This window comes from Lepisma saccharinum, chromosome 2 (genome assembly GCF_977018435.1).
Source record: "Lepisma saccharinum chromosome 2, izLepSacc3.1, whole genome shotgun sequence".
In the NCBI taxonomy this organism is placed as follows: domain Eukaryota; kingdom Metazoa; phylum Arthropoda; class Insecta; order Zygentoma; family Lepismatidae; genus Lepisma; species Lepisma saccharinum.
The window spans coordinates 206170363-206185586 of NC_139230.1; the positions used below are offsets into that span (position 1 = coordinate 206170363).

Below are 15224 nucleotides of genomic sequence, written 5' to 3' on the forward strand. Positions count from 1 at the left end.
GACTGATCCGAAAATTATGGGGGGGGGGGGGGGTTCTAGCCCTTTTCACCTCAATTGCAAAATAAATTTAGAATAAAAGTGATGAAGAATTGACAACAAGGCTCGAGAACGTCACGCCACTGGCAAGTAAAGAAGCGGCCTGGAGAGAGACATTGAACCACTTTCCATGAAATAGCCCCCCCCCCCCTTTTCTTTTTACATATTTAAGCAACTAATGGAAATTATCGCACTTTTGTGCCTACCCTGCTAGGAAATCTACGCTTCGCCACTGAGTATCACAGGAAAATAATATCGTCCTGCAATGTTCAAGCCTCTAGATATTTTCCATTAATAATGTCTAATCACAGTAATAAGTTAGAAGAAATAACTCGCATTTTCGCAACTACCAATATTTTCGTTTTTCTTCATCACTTCAAAAATTATTTCTCGAAGATATCTGCTATACTACAAGAAAGCAATTCAAAATTAAAGTAAAAGTTCAACAACTGGTAGATGTATACCCAACGACATTTACAATATTGGAGGGACAGAATACTTTAAAGTTGTTGTTTTAATCGAAGATAAGGGTGTTGTATAGTTGTAAGAGTTCTCGATTGGACTGCTAGCGGTCCCATGTTCGATTTTGTTCTTTTTTAAATTCTCCTTTTATTATAAACAAGAGCATGGTAACATTATTTCTCATAGCAGTGTAAAGTGGCTACATTGTTCTGCATATGGAATTTAAAGAAAAATAAAGAAATAAATGAAATGACACACGTTCAAAGGGATATTTTCATGTATAAAATCGTGAATTATGATACTCTAATGATAATTGTGCACTGCTTCAAAGACATTGACAAATATTAATGAAATAACTATTTATATTTGTTGCAATTCAGGACATACTAATTTTACCCCTTTCCCCACTCGAGTTCAATACAAGGATACCTCCGGAAATATCGAAAGAAAAGTTCTCATCATGTGCAATTCTCCATTAAATGTTTTCGCCGAGTCGCACTAACTTCGTTTTCTTTGTTACAAACGAGTATTGTTTGCACATTACATGTAGGAGGAGAGTTGCATCTACATTTCACATTGGTCAGCTCCTTCTACTTACTTTCAGGAGCGAAAGCTTGTAGGGAAGTGTTTACCGTTCAGCACTGCCAATCTCATGGTCGTAGGTTCAAACCCTTCCGATGGCAGAAAATTTTCGTAAGTTTTAGACCTATCCCATTGTGTTCATTGTCCACGTCATGTGAAACGGAATGATTCAGTTTGGAATTAACGATAGGGGGAGGGGAAATATGAAATTACAAAATCTCCATTTCAACGAACCGAGAAGTGGACAAAAATTGGATAATTCTTATAAATATTAAAATTACATTCATGTTTTTAATGGTATAATCGCAGGTAAAATCAAATATCTTACATGGAAGATTTTACCTTGCTCTGAACTAAGCCAAAAGGCATTTCGCACCGATCTAATACATTCTCCAATACATTTCAAAATGTTGTTGAATGTTTCATGTCGATAATTTGACCAATGCATCAATTCTTGACGCTGAGACGATATTTTCTGCAACTACCTCTTCTCTTCAGTCCCTTCTGTTCTTCTCTTCTCCTTTTCCTTCTTCTCTCCCCTCCTTCTGCTCTGCTTTTATCTAATATCGCCTTCCCTACTTTTCTCGCATCTTATCTCCATCCCACTCATCTCCACTCCTCGTATCTCCTTTCCTGTCTTAGATTTCCGACTCCACTGCACTCTTCTCCTCTTCTTTTCGTTCTTCTCTTTTTCTCTCCTTTACTCTACTCTCCACTCCCCTCTTCTCGTCTCCTCTTCTCGTTTTTCTTTTCTTTTCTCTTTGCTCCATTTTCCTCATCTCTCCTAGAATCTTTTTCCATTCTCCTCACTACATCTCCTCTCCTCGTCTATCTTCCCTTTCTTCTCTTCTCTATTTTTCCTCTTCTCCTTTCGCTTTCTCTTTCTCCTCTCCTTTTTCACCTTTCGTTTTCTCTCACCTCTTTTCCTTTGTGTAGACTCATCAGCGATGAAATACTAGAAAACCTATTTTTTTTCTTTCAGAAACTATTTTGTCACTTGCCATATAATAGTGATATTTTTTATAATTTTATACAATATTACATGTTTTTATTTCTTTCGTGTATTTTAAAAATACATATTGTGCATGTGGCAACCCTGAAATTGAGCCTAACTCTACACGCAACCCACCAACGCCTTGTGTAAATTGGGTTGCCTAGTTTATAAATGTCGTTGTCCTAAAACTTTTGAGAGACACTGTATCATCTCTATTTGTGAGTGTTCCTTCACCAATTGAATCTAAACGTAATTCATCTTCATTGACACAATTAGCCAAAAGTTGCAGAATTGAGGAGAGCAACGTAATATAAGACAAAAATATTACACAAAAAACTTTCTTTTTTAATTGACAGCGTTCTTCCTTACATGCAAAAAAATAGTGTTTTCTCATCATTCATATTTTTATTGAGTGTTCCAAGATGAAGCAAGACTAAGATAATCAGCAGGATAGAAGCTGGTCGTGCGCTGGCACTTTCCCCAGTATGGTCTTATATTGTAAACTATGCTGCCGTTAGTGCTTCGTGCAAGGCTGGCCATTTCATTAGAAATATACAAGTGATATTGTCCACGTATTTAGAAGGGTCACGTTTCTTCATTGAATGCTGACACATATAAAACAGAGCGAAATTAAAATTGCAAGTCTCAGAATCGGTATCCAACGGTACGCCGTACCGGAACCTTTTTTCAGGTGAGAATAATACATTGTGACAATAAAAACAAAGGGAGTGTGTGTTTGTGCGTGTAACTACATGAATGCACGATCATTTATGAACACTTAAGTTAGATATATTGACATCACACTTGAATGGCATCATAAGAAAATGATAGAAAAGGGAGACAGGAAAGAAGTGATAGAGAAAGGAAGAGAGTCATAAAAGCCACAGAGAGTGAGAGAGAGAGAGAAATAGAAAGAGAAAAGCGAAAGGGAGAGAGAAAGAAAAAAGGGGGAAAGAAAAAATTAAGAAGCGAGTTAGTGAATGAAAGAAAAGCAAAATTGAAAAGAAAAGAGAAATTGAAAAGCAGGCAGAAAGAGAGAGAGAAAAGATAGGGAATTGGGGGAAGACCGATAGAGAGAGAATAAAGGCGAAACTGACAGAAAATGAGAGGGAAAACATATTAAAAGAAATGGTGAAGAAAAGAGGGAGGTCAGCTGGAAAGAAGATACAAGGAAAGATTGATAGATTTTTTCATTTTACTTCGCTTCTTGTGTCACTTTTGGCTAATTTGCGAAGAAGGGGAATGAGTGATGATATGATCAATTTGGTGAATGGACACTCCCATGCCCAGGCCGGGATTCGAACCCGGGACGCATTTTTCCTTATCCCAGGGGAGGGGGAGGTAAATGCAAGTGTGTTCTTACCATAAACACAATAACAAACTAAGTTAAAGAGTATCGGAACATTTCTTCACACAAAAAGTCCTAATTATATGAAATTTTTACTATACGTTAAAGGCGCATCCCAGATGGCGCAGTGGTAGCGTCGTCGCCTTGTTCGATACCCGGTGGAGGCACATAATGTTCGTATCCCACTTTAAACTGTAGGTCCAGTCCCGATTAGCCTTACTGTGCATTAAGTGGACTTAAAACATCAACTCAATCAATCAACTGTACGCTAACATTAGAGATTTGATGATTGGAAGGCACACAGGTGCACTTAATGCTTTTTCTGAATTCGTAGAAAGAAAATGTTTTACAAGCATGTCACACTTTCTTTCTTTCTTTCTCTCTCTCTCTCTCTCTCACACACACACACACACACACACACACACACACACACACACGTAGGTTGTATTTGTATTCTTGACATTTATTGTCGCTTTTTTAGCTAATCGTGTCAATGGGGATGAGTGATGGTTAGATGAAATTGATGATGGGACACTCGAAAATGATGCTCATGCCCATACCGGGACTCGAACCCGGCTCAAGCTAACCATGTAACGCGTTCGGCCATAGGCATACTTGTGTTGTTAGACATCGTATTATTATTTTCAACTCACGTAATTATGTCTAATATCTTCTAATAATATGTTGCCTAATGTTCATAATTAGGGGAGGCCAAGGTTCATCCAGAACTGTAGTGTCGGATAAGTAAGTAAGTAATGTTAATAATTAAACAAAATAAATCATTACAACAAATCTTACCTGTAGAAAGAGGTCGAGGAAAGTGCACAAATGTTGGTTGATTGATTTGGTTTCTTTTACTTCGAATTTCTACCACTTTTGACTAATAACGAAGATGAGGAAGAGTGATGATATGATGAAATTGATGAAGGGACACTCACAAAGAACAGATACCCAGGCTAGGATCCGAACCCAGACCCTCAGCTCCCTGGAGTCGTAGCGCTCTGTGGTAACCACTCAGCCACCGAGGCCGGCTACAAATGTTGGTAAACTTACTTTTTACTAACATAAGAGTAACTTATATGTATTATATTGTTGTTCTCAGTTGTGTATTAATTAAAAATTTATTTGAAAATATGTGACCACGTTGACAAAGAGGCTAAACATATGTAACTCTTGGACGGTACAAAGCAAAAGCGACTCAATGATCAGGTATCTAGGGGTGTCGAGCTTAGTAGGGGAGGTGCGATTTGGTTGATTGATTGAGTTTATTTTACATAGCTTTCTTTCCACGTTTGGCTAATCGCGATGATGGAGATGAATGGTGATAAGTTGAGATGGATGAAGGGAAAATCACGAACGTGTAAGGAGGATACAACACGAGCCAAAAAGAGCATTAAACTGGCCAGACGCCAGAGTCTCGTTAGTCTGCAATAATATTGCCGAGCGGGTACCTCGTGTAAGAGAGGTTGACATTTGGGTTCCTTTCGAAATGTAGTTCATGTAAAAACACCACCATTTATAAATTTATTTAGTCCCATACATACTGTCAAATACCCAGATTATTATTATTAATATTACACGCTACACATATGTTATAGCACAGGAATACCATTATTACATTATCTTATTTTATGGTTTGCAGTAGAATTGCATTTAATCTTATGTAACCTCACATACATAAATAATAGTTCAATGTGAAAATCTGTCTATTATATCCTAATATGCTTGCAAAAAATGTACAACAACCAAATGTAGAATGGAAAATATGCAAAATAAATGAAAAAAATGTAAAATGTGAAAAAGACAATAGTTTTATTTCACAGACGTTAATCGGGAATGAACCTACTTTATTCCATGATTTATTAGAGATATGTGTAAAGGATTTCATAATAATTAGTAATACTTACAAAATGTAATTTTCTCTAACAGAATTAAATTGCAGTGTATAAAGCAACATTCCTAGTAATGTGCTTGTCATGCACTAAATCAATACAATTGATCTTTTACATAATACCATTAGCAATGCTGTGTGCAAGGTGTTTTACATTTAATTACTCATTAAATTACCCACTTAACCGATGATAGATTAATTTAGTTGGTGTTTTAAGTCCACTTTATGCACAGTAAGGCTAATCAGAACTGGACCTACAGTTTAAAGTGGGATCCGAACCACAATGTGCCTCCATCAGGTATCGAATCCGGGACCCCTTGATTACAAGGCGACGACGCTACCACTGCGCCATCGGAACCGATGATAGATTCTTCTGCTAAACTTCTACTTATAATATGCTCACAGATGCTTTGTTTAGACACTTCGAATTCATTAGTTTAATTTATCATAACATGCGTATATGTTGTATAATATATTCCTGCAAAATGTTATGAACAGCAATAAATGTGCTTCACATGTATCAATAAACTAGCGTGGGAATCCAATTCATTACTATTCCATTTATGACAATAACAACTCTTATATTTAGTAGATAATTTCTTTTTGCAGCTATATTTTTCCAATTACAATTTTTCTTTTGCATAAACTGCCATAATATCGGATACCCGCCCAATATTGGATACCATCATTTCTCGGCTCGTGGGTGCTGCCATCTGCAACAATCCACTGAACTACGTTCGTCGATTGTCGCCAATACTTCATTCTTTTTTTTTGAATTTGAATTTAAAATGTTGGGAGCGTCAGCACTTAGCCTAATTTGCTCCCGTCACACTATACGGGGTCCAGCCCCTTACCATTACAAATTACAACTCAAACGTTGCATAACTAAAAACTTTAAAACCTTAAAATGTTCTGACTTGTTAAAAGCTGAGGCTGTAAACGCGCACTCAGCACACACAAGGACATAAAACAGGACAACACACACAAAATTATACTGGCAAAAGCGCCAGTCGCCAGAGCCTCGTTAGTCTCTTGTCCAGGGTGCACTACGTGGAAGTGAGGTTGACTTTTGGGTGCACTACGTGGAAGCAGCACCCCTTATACCCCCAATACTTCATTGTGAGTGGGAACGCTGTTGACGGAAACAGAAATTTTCAGTTTCTGAGTTTTTGGAAGCATTTCATGATCAAAGGTTTTCACATTGAAGGTAAGGAGAAACTATAGCTTACTTATATTTCATAGAAAGATGGAATATTAGAGTATATTGATATGCTAGTCCTATTCGGGTAAATGTCTTTGTTTGATATTAAGGGTATATTTCCCACGAGGTCGCGTTCGGCCTAATATCGGATATCAAATTGGTCAAATTGACATTCCCCCAATCCCAAATTGCGGCACAAAACATGTCAAGAGCAATCTGACTCAGAAGAATCTGACACTAGTTTGAAAATAAATAATAGGTTGATTCTATCATGAGATGTAATTTTGTTTCAAATATAATGTTAATATATATTATATAATGTTAAATTCCTATCCGATATTAGGCATACCCACTATCCGATATTCGGACGGCTTTTTTCGATTCCTCAAATTTGCATTGCTTTTTATTTTGTACTGTACAACAAATAATTTAACAAGAAGAGAGATAAACACATCACAAGGCAAAAGGTAAGGTACCAATAGTTCATATTACCAAAAGTTATGCATTTCTGTTAAATTTTAGTGGGTTCATTATGGTGATTTCAAAAAGTATCCGATATTTTGTCGGTTTACCCTACTATTATTTCTATTTTTTTTATTATTTTATTAATTTTATTTATATTTGGTCACGAAGAATTACGATTCATTTGATAACTTTCATGTTATCCTACAAGGGTCCTGGATTCGAACCCTGGCTGAGGCAATGGTGCTTGAACCCCTCATTTAGTTAATCAATTCGCTAGCTATTCTCATTGTTACGATAGACTTACAGAGGTAGAAAAGTTAAGTAAAATATGAATACAAACTTGGATTTCATGTTATTCTAACAGTAAATACAATTACTTATAGATTTTAAAATTTGAATAATTCACATGACGTGTTTGTACTGGCTGCTTTCTGTCAAAAGTAGTTTCCGGAGGAAGAAGAGGAAGATAACAAGAATATAACTCACAAGAATAAACTGGCCGTGCACAAAGCAATGTCCTCCTCATGGTGTTACATGTTCGCTATGATGTTGTCATTGCTACGAGCAAGACTGGTATCATTTCCTATTACCATTTTGATTTCACGTGGAACATTACTTCAAAAGTGGTTAGTTTTTCAATGTAGCTTTAGTAAGTTGACAATTAGACTCGTGAGGCAAACTTGGATTATTTATAATATAACTGGTCCAGCTCAAGTTGTAAATGACAATGGTAAATAATTTCAACACAATGTATCTTTCCTGAAATTGAAAAAAAATGTCAATACTCTTGTAATTGTTCCACAGAACAGTGATTGATAAGTTTGTTTTAAATCCACTTTATGAATGTGATTTTGACAACCCTGATCGGTCATAGAACCAGGAGGCCTTTAATAGAGATATGTCAATTGCCAGATAAGCTTTACAGAATAAATGTTTCTGCAAACTCCGCTTTTTAATCAGAGTAAATAAGTCTCTACATGGATAACATTGTAGAATTGTAGCCTCGAAAAAAGTGGTTAAAGTTTATAAAACTTAGGTTTATAATGCATGATGTATTTCGGTAGTTGAATTTCAAAATTAATATCTGAGTAATTTACTGAACATTTCAATGCAATAATACAAATCTTTCTCCGATGTGAATTGTGTGCTTTAAATTGTACTGTTGTTGATCTAAGTATATGTTTACTTTCTGAGTTACTATTAAACGAGCATGTATAATGTACATATTAGGTTGGAAGATTCCATTAAAATCAAATATAATCGTATTACCACAAGAAAGTATCTGATAATCACAAATAAGTTTCTACACATACTTCAACTGCCCAACCTTATAAAATGTGCCACTTTATGTGAACAGGAGAAAACAAGAATATTTTTCCATGTGTTTTCGTGCAGCGTATCTCACCTTTGTAATGCAGTGACCAGAGCTCAACATCCAAAGAGCTGATCATGCACAAGCAAATTAAGCCTGCCCTGTACCAATTTGGACCGACACACACATACATACACAGGGTGTAGCAAATAAAGGTAACTGAAAGAAAGGATTGGTTTAACGGTTGATTGGGTACATTATCGGACAATTACATGTTCAACATGTCTCTCTACATTACGAACAATGTATTCCATGAGTGTGACCATTGCATCGACCATGTTGGAACACTTCCTGTTTCTATTATTGCCCCGATAACAGACTCGATATTGTGGCAAAGCTCTTAAAGATTTCTGGGTGTCGGTGTGGTGTACCGTTATTTCAACATGCACCAATTAGTCACATTAGATATTTGTCACATAACGTGAGATCGGGACTTTGGGATTGGTACGGAAATTCTGTACCACATGACACAATTACACCTGGAAAGAGTTCCTTCAGCAGTGTTGTGTTACCCCGAAAGAAGCCATTAATACACCACTAAATGTGTAAAGAGGAGATTCGTATATTTCTATAACTAGGGTTGTCACAAGAGTCTGCTGTTTGTCATTCCAACCTCTCCCCCCCACCTCTCCCTAAAGCACACACACATACCAAATTTCGAACGAAAATGAAAATGTAATTATTTTTCTCTTTTCGATGTTCTGATATGGGGCCAGTTTAACAAAAGTGCCCAGTCCGTCGCAGACGAGGTCTATTGAGGAATGCAACCTAAGAGTTAATATTTTTTACACATAATTTCCCTGTAATTGTGCACACCTAGACGAACAGTAAAATATGACTGATTGCATGAAGGATAGAAATTATTCAAGTGTAATTTCTTCTTGTCTGTTGTTTCCTCTTTAAAAACTTATTTTAAGAATAAAATCATTGACATGGATAGTATTGAATGCATAAAGCTTAAATAAACTTCTAATTTTTAATAAATATAATATATTCAAAAGTAGTAGCATTATTTCGTCAGCACATGAAAGTAGAAAGAATAATGATTACATTCCAACAATCGATGTGATTAATGTGTTCCACTTCTCCATCCGTAAGTAGCATTAGCAATCACACACTGGCCGTGCTTAGGGTAGTGATTTCACCTTTGTGCTATCTCGTACACTTCGATGATTTCGCTGCTCTTTGCAAGACTATGACTTTTCATAGGAGTAATGCCTTCGGAATGCCTTTATTCATTGTTTGCGATTGCCGAAACTGTTTCACCATACTGGTTTTTGTACGGATGCAGTAGACGCTGTTTGTTGTAAATGCTATATTTGAAGAATACACATGATTACATACACAAACTAACAAGTACACCTAGATTGTGTTCCCGCAACACACACGCACGTCTTCGTAGAATGTTCCACTGCTGCTGACTGAGACTGTCTTGAGGCAGTGTTGCCAACTGTACACGATGCTTCATGGCGTGCTGCAAGTCCAACTAAAATACACTGATTAATGATTAAAACCTGAACATTCTCCCCCCTCCTTGATTTACTAAATCAACATAAAACACTACAACAAGTTATTTCTCTGTTTGAAAAGGGATGAGTTTATGAATTGGTCTTTTGAATGTACCCTGAGTAGTGCGAACGTTCACTACTCTCACAAGTTTATCAGATCCTGTGTAGACCTCTTCGATGACTCCAGTCCTCCATGTGAGGGGTGGAACATGGTCTTCCTTCATTAGCACCAGCATCCCTGGTCGGAGATTGGGTTTGGTTGTTGTCCATTTGGTTCTCTGCTGCAGGTTGTTGAGATAGTCCCTGGACCACCGCTGCCAGATGTGTTGATAGATCCGTTGAATCCGTTGCCACCGATCCAGGCGATTTTCTGCTATATGTGTCACATCAAGCTCGGGAAAGGATGTTAGAGGACTACCTATTAGGAAATGACCTGGGGTGAGATAACTATTGTCAGTAGGGTCATTGGACATAGCAGTGATAGGACGTGAATTTAAACAGGCTTCGATTTGACAAATCAAAGTTGAAAGTTCTTCAAATGTGAAGTGCTGATTCCCAGCTGCTCTTCTTAAGTGGTATTTCATTGATTTTACCGCTGCTTCCTGCAGGCCATTGAAATGGGGCGCATGTGGAGGTATGAAATGACATATGAATTCTTCTGATGCTGCATACTTGTGTATTTCAGTCTTGAATTCTTGCGACTCAAACAGCTGACGCAATTGTTGTAGTTCTCTGTAAGCTCCAACGAAGTTTGTTCCATTATCGCTGTATAAATTTCTACATTTTCCACTTCTTGAAGTAAATCTCCTTAGAGCTGCGATAAATGCAGATGATGTTAGATCTGAAACTAATTCTAAATGTATAGCCTTTGTAGTGAGACAGACGAAGACTGCTACATAACATTTTCTCGAAATCTTGCTTCTTGCGTTTCCTGATTTCACATTAAATGGACCAGCATAATCCACTCCTGCATTGAGGAATGCTCTACCTGGCTGAAGTCTTGTTGATGGTAGTTGACCCATTAGTTGCTCTGACGCAGATGAGTTTAGCTTGAAGCAAGGTAAACAATTATGTATAACCTTCCTGATAACTTGTCTTGCTCTCGGAATCCAGTATTTTTGGCGAAGTGAGGCCAACAGTAACTGAGAGCCCGCGTGAAGTAATCTCTGATGCTCTGCTAGTATAATGAGTCTTGTTAAATGATGCTCTGATGGCAATATAAGTTGGTGTTTGCTCTCATAGGGTATTTGAGCATTTTGTAGTCTCCCACCTACTCTAAGCATGTTGTTTTCGTCTATGAATGGATAGAGACTTCTTAATGGACTATCCCTTGCCACTTGTCCATTGCGTTGAAGCTCCTGGAATGCTTCTCTGAAAACATCTTGTTGTGTTGCCTTGATTATTGCTGCCAGGCTGAATCTCAAATCGTTTGCTGTTAGCTGCTCTGTTTTCTTGTTTTCACGATTCTTTGTGTTGTGAATGAAACGCTGGCAATAGGCAATTACTCTAACTAGTTTCGATAATGACGAAAATTTGTGGATGAAGGTCGTCGATGGAACTTGAATGACTAGTGATGTGACCCCCTTTCTTTCTTCTGTAACTTCTTCTTTCTCTGTGTGTGACGAAGAATTTGGCCATGAAGAAGATTCTTCACTCAAGAATGTTGGTCCATTCCACCACAGTGTATTGTCTTGCAATGTGGCTGGTTCTACACCTCGAGATACAAGGTCCGCAGGATTGTCATGTGATGACACGTGTCTCCATTGTGTAGGACTTGTTGAATCTTGAACTTGTGCCACCCTGTTGGCGATAAAAGTTTTCCACTTGGTTGGAGGCGATGACAGCCATGCTAGGACTATCTTCGAATCTGTCCAAAAATATACTTGACTGATTGCAAGATTGAGTACCGCTAATACTTTCTTCATTAATTTGGCAAGTAAAACTGCTCCACATAGTTCCAGACGTGGAAGTGTAACGTGTTTTACTGGAGCCACTCTTGATTTGGCGCAAAAAAGTTTAACTGCAACATCACCACTTCTGTTTCTTGACCTAACGTAGATTGCTGCACCGTAAGCCTTTGTACTGGCATCGCAGAACCCATGAAGCTGTATGTCATTGATTTTTCCTTCAATCAAGATGAATCTACTGACTCGTATATCATTGATGCGTGGTAGGTTTCTATACAACTGCAACCATTGCTGCAATAACGTCGGTGGTAAGCTCTCGTCCCAATCGATGCTTTGAAACCACAACTGTTGTAGAAATGCCTTGAAACTGATGACTACAGGACTGACCAATCCAAGAGGATCGAATATTGAAGCGATTATTGACGTTACTCTTCTTTTGCTTATTTCTGCTGCGTGGGCAGATGTTGATGCTGCCTTGTTGGCGATTAATAATTTGTCTGTGCCTGGATCCCAGAGTAGACCAAGAGTTTTGACACCTTTATCCTTATCTAACTGAAGTGGTAACTGCACTTCTCTGTGGCTATGAGGTACTGCCTCTAAAAGTGCGGGATGGTTAGAACACCATTTTCGAAGATTGAAACCGCCACTTCGTAGAAGATGGATTAATTCTTGTTGTAATTTCAGTGCATCCTCTACACTGTCGCTGCCTGATAAACAATCATCCATGTACATATCTTCCCTTACAGCTCTTGCTCCATTCGGATGCACGTGTTGTTGCTGTTCGGCTAGCATTTGCGTACACGCTGTTGCGAGAAATGAAGCTGGTTTTGTGCCATAAGTCACCGTTAAAAGTTCATAAGTGTCTACTGGTCTGTCTGATGAGTATCTCCAGAATATTCTCTGCAATGGTAAGTCGTCTTCATGCACCATAATTTGGCGGAACATTTTCTCCGTGTCTGCCGTAAATGCTATGCTGTGTGTGCGAAATCGTAGAATGACGGAGTACAGATCTTGTTGCAGAATTGGGCCTGCTAGTAAAATGTCGTTAAGTGAGTTTCCAGATGTAGTTTTGGCGCTGGCATCATAGACAACTCTGGTCTTCGTTGTGCTGCTGTCTGGCTTGAATACTGGATGATGAGGCATGTAGAATACTTGTGTGTCATCCTTGACTGTGTCTGATTCTAACTTTCTCATGTGTCCTAAATTCTCGTATTCCTTCATGAAGTTATTGTAATCTTCTTTCAGAGCTGGCTGCCTCTTCAATCTTCTGTCCAGTTGTTCCAGTCTACTCATGGCTTGCTGACTTGAATCTCCTAATTGTGGATGATTTGGGCGTTTAGGTAGACGTACTATGAAACGACCAGATTCGGATCGCGTTGTATTCAATTTAAAGTGCTCTTCACATAGCTCTTCTTCCTTAGATCTGTGTGGTGACTCTATTCCTTCTAACTCCCAGAAGCGTGCAAGTTGTTTTTCCAAACTGTCATCTGTTCTTGCAAAACATGCAGTGATTGATGAGTTGCATTCTTGAGGCATGGATCCACCTAGTATCCATCCAAGTTGCGAATCTTGCAGAACAGGATAATTGCCTTCTCTACTTAGACGTTCTGGCTTCAGTATGGAGTAGAAAAGCCCTGCGCCCAAAAGAATGTCTATCTTGCCATGTTTGTTGAATGTGGGGTCTGCCAGTGCGATGTCCGTTGGAATATCCCATGTATCGTAGTTTATGTGCTCTGCAGGCATATCTCCAGTGATTTTTGGCAGAACTGAACAAGAGATTGTAGTTGAGAAGTCATTCGCGAGTGATGAAATGTTCACATTCACAGTGAAGCGAGTTTCCGACGTTGAGTTATTTATCCCATGAATTGGAATGTAGGCCCTTTGTTTCTTGAGACGCAGTCTTTGTACGGTTTCCTCCGTTACGATGTTTGATTGACTTCCATTATCTAGTAAGGCACGACATGTGACCAATCTTCCGTCCTTATCCTTCACTTGTACCAAAGCAGTTGAAAGTAGAACATGCGATGTGTGTCTGGTCTTGAAACTGCAGTATGATGCTTGCGTATTCTCCCGATTGTGAGTCTCACTGTTCTGTGTTTCCCTTCGAACGGCACCGAGCTTCCGTTGATCATCGTGCAGCAAAGTGTTGTGTTTCTGTGAACATGCTCTGCAATTGCCTGATTTACAGTTCCTGCTTCGATGTGGCTTCAAACAGTTCCAACACAACTTGTTTTCACGCACACACTGTCTCCTTTGATGTACATTTGCACTGAGAAAACCTGGGCATGCATACAGAAAATGAGAAGGCTGTTGTTTACAATACAAACATGCATTTGATGGAGAAGCCAAATATGAATGTGACTGCTGTGTAGTTTTGTTTTGTTTGGTCCTTGCGTCACTGAATTTATTATCCCTTGGTATCTGGCTGATTTGCGGTTTGATAGTTTCTAGTGCTTGACATTTACGCTCGAGAAACGTAAAGAATTCTGAGAGTGGTGGGAAGTCTTGCTCAGTGTGAGTTAATTCCCAATCACGTCTTGTTTGCATGTCTAATTGAGATACGAAGTGCTGCAATAATACTACATCCTCTAAAGGTTGCGACAACTGTAATGCCTTTAATGCCGAAAGATTGCTTGTAATGGTATTTGCGAAGTGACGCAAATCTGACGCATTTTCCCTACTAACTGAGTGAATGTGCAAGAGTTCCTTTATGTGTGTTGCCGCTATAAGCTTCTTGTGTTCATAGCGCTGAACCAGCTGTTCCCAAGCTACTGTGTAGTTGCCTTCAGTTATTGGCAAATTCTGGATTAAGCGTAGTGCCTGACCCTTCACAGCTGATTTCAAATAATGGAATTTCTGAATTGCAGATAAGGTGTCATTATTGTGCACTAAGGCTACAAATGTATCCGAAAACCCTAACCATTTGTCGTAACTACCATCAAAAGTAGGAAGAGAAATCGAAGGAAGCTTGAGCTGGTTGTCTTTATTTGAAATTTCTGATTAGATGATTCTTGACCCTGATTATTGATTGCAGCATGTTTAGAAATTATGTTTTGCATTTGAACCTTTATTTGAAAGTACAACTCTTCAACTTCAATGCGGTAAGTTTCATGTTCTTCTGACTCGTCGTCTTCGAGTTCTAGCTGTGTTTGCACTTCATTGAATTTTGCCCAAACATCTGATAAATACGGAGCACGGCATTTCACCTCCTCAATATTTTGAGTTTCCTCAAAATTCTGAATGAATTCTAAGAAACGTGTAAGTTGCCCCTTTACAACTCCGCGCTGTCGTGTTAATTTCTTCCGTGCTTCTTGATTCATTATAAAAGGAAGGGAATGAAACAAGAGGGAAGGAATTGAGCTTGTGTGGGTGTTGTGTTAGCAGAAATGACTGACCTTTGTACAGCTGATTGCTGCTCCTGACTCCAGACGTCAACAAGGCTGCTCGGAGCTCCGTTG

At 38.5% G+C, this 15224-nt stretch overlaps 1 protein-coding gene across 1 annotated transcript; it reads right to left on the reverse strand.

Moving 5' to 3' along the window:
* Positions 1-9921: 9921 nt before the first annotated feature.
* LOC145983837 (uncharacterized) lies at positions 9922-14313 on the reverse strand. The gene has a single exon (XM_083116883.1). It carries the CDS (start codon positions 14311-14313, stop codon positions 9922-9924), a length of 4392 nt encoding a protein of 1463 aa, XP_082973009.1.
* Between the last annotated feature and the right edge of the window lie 911 nt (positions 14314-15224).

Bases quoted from the DNA above. Each gene is read 5' to 3' on its own strand.
- LOC145983837 (XM_083116883.1), bottom strand. From the start codon at position 14,313: ATGCAAACAAGACGTGATTGGGAATTAACTCACACTGAGCAAGACTTC.